Source organism: Apus apus, chromosome 15 (genome assembly GCF_020740795.1).
Source record: "Apus apus isolate bApuApu2 chromosome 15, bApuApu2.pri.cur, whole genome shotgun sequence".
Classification (NCBI taxonomy): Eukaryota; Metazoa; Chordata; class Aves; order Apodiformes; family Apodidae; genus Apus; species Apus apus.
The window spans coordinates 1465001-1470581 of NC_067296.1; the positions used below are offsets into that span (position 1 = coordinate 1465001).

Below are 5581 nucleotides of genomic sequence, written 5' to 3' on the forward strand. Positions count from 1 at the left end.
ACCCTTGGATTTAAACAGGACTCCTTCAAGTTTTCAGTCAGTTTTACAGAAGAAAACGAGGTGGTAAACTTTCTCTTTTCAAGAACAAGTTCTTTATAGCTGCTCACTGAAGTCAGGGGAGAGCGTATCTGAGTACATGAGCATTTCCACTATGGGACTGGATACAAGTATTGAACAAGGAGATTTGAAATGTTTTAATCTCAAACGAAACCCATTTTTGCTGACTTTGGTTTTTAATTTCTTTCATGTTTTCTTCTGCCAAACTGGAGGAACCTTTCCTGATTTTTTCTTTAGTGGGATTCAGAGGAAGACCAGAGGATGAAAATCCTGCATTTTCTCACTTTACTGCTTTGGCATTTGACTTGGCTGTCTCTGGATCTAGTTCCTGGAGCGCTGAGCAATTCTGAAGCAGGCCAGAGTAATCCAGGATCTAAACTAGGTTTCTTAAAAGCAGAAGGAAAAGAGAGGAATCCCTCAGCACGGGCAGGTACACTGAGGACTGCAAGCCATGGATACAGTGCCGGGACCTCAAAGGCCAGGACTAAAAGCAGTGCTGGTCAGGCTGGAGCTCTGCTGGCCAAGAACGAGGAATCAAAGAAGGTTCTCTCAAGAACAGCAGCCACGGAGGGCAAAGTAGGACATCTCCCCAGCAGACCTTCTGGAGTAAGGACAGTGACTCCAAAGGCTCAGAATCTTAGCAGCAAGGTGGCTTTGAAAAAAACGGGCACCAGCAGTGCTGACACTGAATCTTTCAAAACCAAAAAGACTAAAGAGCCTGTAAGCCAGAGGGAGACTAAGGAGACTTTCAGGCACCCCCCTATAACGCCACACGAATACATGCTCTCTTTGTACAGGACTCTCTCAGATGCAGAAAGAAAAGGTGTTAATGGAAGTGTAAAACTAGAGGCTGGACTTGCCAATACAATAACCAGCTTCATAGACAAAGGACAAGGTAAGAAAGGAGCTCATGTGTGTGTGTGTATCTGAGTGTGTTTATACACGTAGAGAGTATTCGGAAATAATCCCACTTTGTTCGTGTCAAGTAGCTCTTTTTAAGATAAATGGTACAACTTTGCTGCAGATTTTGTCCTCCTGCCTTATCCTGGAAAATTCACTGAGAGGCAGAGGTAGATGGTTGTGTGGCAGCCACATGAAACCTTTAGGAAGTATTTTAGATGCCTATTGTTGAAAATCAAGCAGTCTTTGCATGCTTAGGTGTTTAAAAGCCTTCTAAATTTTTGTCTTATTTCCTTAACTAACTCCTGCAAACTGCTAAGATGAGATGTTATTGTAAAGTATGTCTAAAAACACATTATTTGCTAAGAACAGGGCTATTCTGTGGAAAAACACACAAGGTTCAGTATCAAAGGGTCAGCCTGATTTGTTCAAGGTAGAGCTGTGAGGAACTACAGTGCAGAGCCAGGACTTATGACAGTGTGGGGTGGGTGGATCTGTACCAGCTCCAAGGTCTTCCTTTCAGGTTCCACCAGCCTTCCACCCACAGAAGCCCACAGCTAAGCACAGACCAACAAGAGTAAATAACTTCTGGGAGTCCAGAGCTTGTGGTTCAACGTTCTGGTCCCAAATGTTTTCTTACAATTTGCACTGGTGTCTGCTTTCACACCAGGAATAACCAGGCTCACCTCACGGCTCTGCCTGGAGAGCCCCGTGTTGCTTCCAGGGACGTGAGTGGGAGTTTTGTCCTGTACTTCAGGAGGCAGGACAGCCCAGAGCTGATAAGGTAACAGTGACAGAAGCCTCAGCCAGGACTGGATTTGTTTGCCCTTTAATTATGAATAGCTGAGCTGCTGGGAAGGGATGACAAGCTGCTCACAGGTGAATTATTAATGTGCCATCACCGCAGCCTTGGCTCAGCCTGGCTCCTTGTTCATGCTGCTCGGGAGCTTAACCAAGCAAAAGCAACGTCAGGTCAAAGGGAGGCATGTTTTCCTGCCCATTTTGAAAAAGTTGTGAATCATGTGGAGTTAAATTAATAAGGCAATTCCCTTTGTGTCAGGCAGTTCCTGGGGGATGTTGCTTTTAAAGGACTAATTGACTGTTGTATCATCTAAGGGTAAATGGGCTCATGTTTGGAGCCAGCATGAGGCCTGGGCACTGCTGAAGCTCTGCTGTAGTAATTTAAGTAGGATATAAGTGGTGAATGGGCCCTGTGAGTGCTCAGCCCTGGAGAAAGACTATTTTTCAGTTGGCTAATTGCTACTTTGAAGCTAGAAAATGCCTGCTGGTGAAAGAAAGTTTTCCAGAAGGCCAACTCAGAAAGTCGTTTTGCTGTTGAGTCTCTGAGTCCTTCTGGGTCTCTGCACTGAGCTGATCCCTGAGACAAAAACTGCACTTTCTGTTTGATATCATCACCACGGTTGGAAAAGACCAAAACGAAGGAAATTTCTAGGCTTATGAGCAAGCTTCAGGAAGACCATTAAGAACTGAATGACTGATGCTGCTCTGTGCTTGATGTACCTTTAAAATGTCTGTGCTTTTTTCAGATGAGCGAGCGCCAACTGTAAGGAAACAGAAATACATTTTTGACATCAGTGCTTTAGAAAAAGATGGTTTGCTGGGAGCAGAGCTTCGAATATTGAGGAAAAAGCCTTCTGATACATGGAAGTCTCATTCTTCTGGAAAAACTTCCCAAGTGAAATTATTCAGTTGCTCTACAAACAGACAAGCAGCAACACTCCTGGACTCTCGTACTGTCAGTATCACAGATACGCCAAAGTGGGAAGTATTTGACATCTGGAAACTTTTCAGGAACTTTAAAAACTTGGTTAACTTGTGTTTTGAACTGGAAACTTTTGACAGGGGGAGAGCCATTGATCTCAGGAGCGTGGGATTTAACAGGACAGGAAGACAGGTCAATGAAAAGGCTCTCTTCTTGGTGTTCGGGAGGACGAAAAAAAGAGACTTATTCTTCAATGAGATCAAAGCAAGATCCGGCCAAGATGACAAAACTGTTTATGAGTACCTGTTCAACCAGAGGAGGAAGAGAAGAGCTCCTCTAGCAACTCGACAAGGGAAGAGGCCCACTAAGAATCTGAAGGCAAGGTGTAGCAGAAAAGCCCTTCACGTGAATTTTAAGGATATGGGCTGGGATGACTGGATAATAGCCCCCCTGGAGTACGAAGCGTATCACTGCGAGGGGCTCTGTGAATTCCCCCTTCGATCCCACCTGGAGCCCACCAATCATGCAGTGATCCAAACACTCATGAACTCAATGGACCCAGAATCGACCCCCCCCACTTGCTGTGTCCCCACCAGGCTGAGCCCCATCAGCATCCTTTTCATTGACTCTGCAAACAACGTGGTCTACAAGCAGTACGAGGACATGGTGGTGGAGTCCTGTGGCTGCAGGTAGCAGAGCAGCTGCCCGTGTCAACATGTTCTGAGGGTGATCTGACACATTGAGCATAACCTCTCCTCAAAGTTCACTAGCTTTCTTACCCCCAGGGTAAGTATGTTTACAAGGATGTAGCAATAAATCCAGTGCTTCTCTGTGTCTCTCCACCACGGGCATATTTCAGTAGCACTTGGATGCTGTCATGCAGCCCGGTGTCAGCGACACGAGACTGGCTCTGACTGAACTCCATGACTGAGAAGACTGTACCTTCACACCTCTAGGTCACCTGCTTTTAGCCTCAAGGCAGTGGGTAAAGATGGTGTCAGTGAGCTGTGGATATGACCTCTCTGATCCTTTGAACAATGTTCTTGAGACTGAGTCCCACGTGCTTCGTCCAGTAAGAGATGTAAGAACAAGAGGCCTGATGTCTGGAAGAGAAGGTTGTGTCCTGGTGTGCACCCAGCTTGGTGTAAATAGTTACACTGTAATATGATTGCTTTCTGATTAGCTCCTGAAACTATGCATATATTAAAAAGGAGTCATTAAATATAATATGTTGATTTAGTTTTAAGTTTTATGTGGAGATAGGTGAAGCAGGAGGTTATTTGCTTCCATGTATGTTTTTCTCCAAGCTACATATCTTTCTTAAGTATCCACCTTGCCATTATTATGTAGCAAGATGTATTACTCTGTATAAGGTCCAAGTTGTTCTCAAATGCTCATAGTAAAAGTGTTCAATTATGGCATAAGATGTAATAAATTATTGACACAGTGCTACATTGTGTCCAGCTGTCCCACACTGCATAATTATAATGCTATTAAGAGATTGTGTTTAATGTTTTTGTACAATAAATGCAAGTGAAAGGGACTTTTCAGTGCAGCAGAACACCAGTGGTATGAAGAACATGCTCATGGATTTTGCCTGCCTCTGACTCTGCTGCCACGGGGAGAAACTGGTGAGACGGGGAGAAAGATCTGAACATCTGGCAGGGTTTGGTCTGGGGGGAGTGACACTGTCACTTGTTGTACCTGGGGCAAAAATGAGACATGCAGATGATTGCAGAAGAGCTCTGGTGTCGCTTTATTGCACCCTCTGAGGGCTGGGTGTTTGCAGATCCCCTTCATCTATTCTAGCCACGCATTAGAACTTTATTGTGAGATTATTCTGTGTATGTTTCCACCTACAAAACAAGGTACCGGATGTTCAGCTGTAGGTGGATCAGAAAGACCTCAAGAACCATCAGAAATTATGGAAGCAGCTTATCACTATCATCAAATATAAATGTTAAGGTTTGACATTGTTTCATCACAGTTTAAAACATCAAGTCCCAGGATTTCCTGGATCCCAAATCTCCTCTGCATGACCTGGGGGCAGTGACAGGAGCTGAACATGGCCCCCAAGGTCCTCCTGCCCTGTACCCCAGACTGGGTGTGTTCTGCCTCACAGGAGCAGCGAACTGTCCTCAATCCCTGCTCAATACCCATGAGGAACAATGACAAAAAGCTCTGCCCTTCCTCCTGCCCCCTCTGGGCAGCTGAGCCTTTAACCAGCTTAAAATACCTGGTTAAACAGCTTTGCTGCTGGACACATGGGGCTCCCTCCTGCAGGCAGAGCCATCCTGTCCCCTAAGCTGCAGCTGGTGACACAGAAACAGCTCTGTGGGGACCTTCCATGCCTGTCACCTCTTGGGAACAGCCCAGCACCCTGATTTCTGCCCGTGGGGCCTGGCAGTGCTTGGTGCAGGCCACGGGGGAGCAGCAGGGGCAGAGTGCTGCCCTTGGCAGGAGAGCAAAGCCCTGACTAGCAGGTTTGCAGGCACATGGGATGATGAACACCCAAAGTTAGTTTGTTACACGTGCAGGAGAAATTCTGGCAGCTTATGGATCTACTGGTGTGTCCAGGCTGTCCCCAGGTCTCCCTGTCTCCCCCCCAGACTCCCAGTGTGTGCTTCCCATGTCCTGCTGTTTCTCCTGATGGAGTCTTAGGCCAGGACCAATGGTTACTGTCCCTTGCTTATCACCAGCCAGTCTCATATGACTTTCAAAACAACAAGGAGTTTCAGTTCTGAGCTCTTCTTCAGCTCTCCTACAAGCTTATTTAGATCTGATTTACCATTGCTGCAGCAGGAGAGAAAATGTTCTCCTGCCAAGCCTGCAGCCAAGAGGACATCTTGAGTTTGCTTGCCCGTTCTGTCCAAGCAGTTCTTTCCCTGCTCCTGTTTCCTA

At 46.0% G+C, this 5581-nt stretch overlaps 1 protein-coding gene across 1 annotated transcript in view; it reads left to right on the forward strand.

Moving 5' to 3' along the window:
* GDF5 (growth differentiation factor 5) overlaps window positions 1-4222 on the forward strand; it is a 4493-nt gene extending 271 nt beyond the window's left edge. The window contains exons 1-2 of the mRNA XM_051633515.1: window positions 1-952; window positions 2505-4222. The exon at window positions 1-952 is cut by the window's left edge and continues 271 nt beyond it. Coding sequence (XP_051489475.1) covers window positions 319-952; window positions 2505-3373 — 1503 coding nt within the window. The 5' untranslated portion in view covers window positions 1-318 and the 3' untranslated portion in view covers window positions 3374-4222. The remainder of the gene's footprint in view (window positions 953-2504) is intronic.
* Window positions 4223-5581: the final 1359 nt, after the last annotated feature.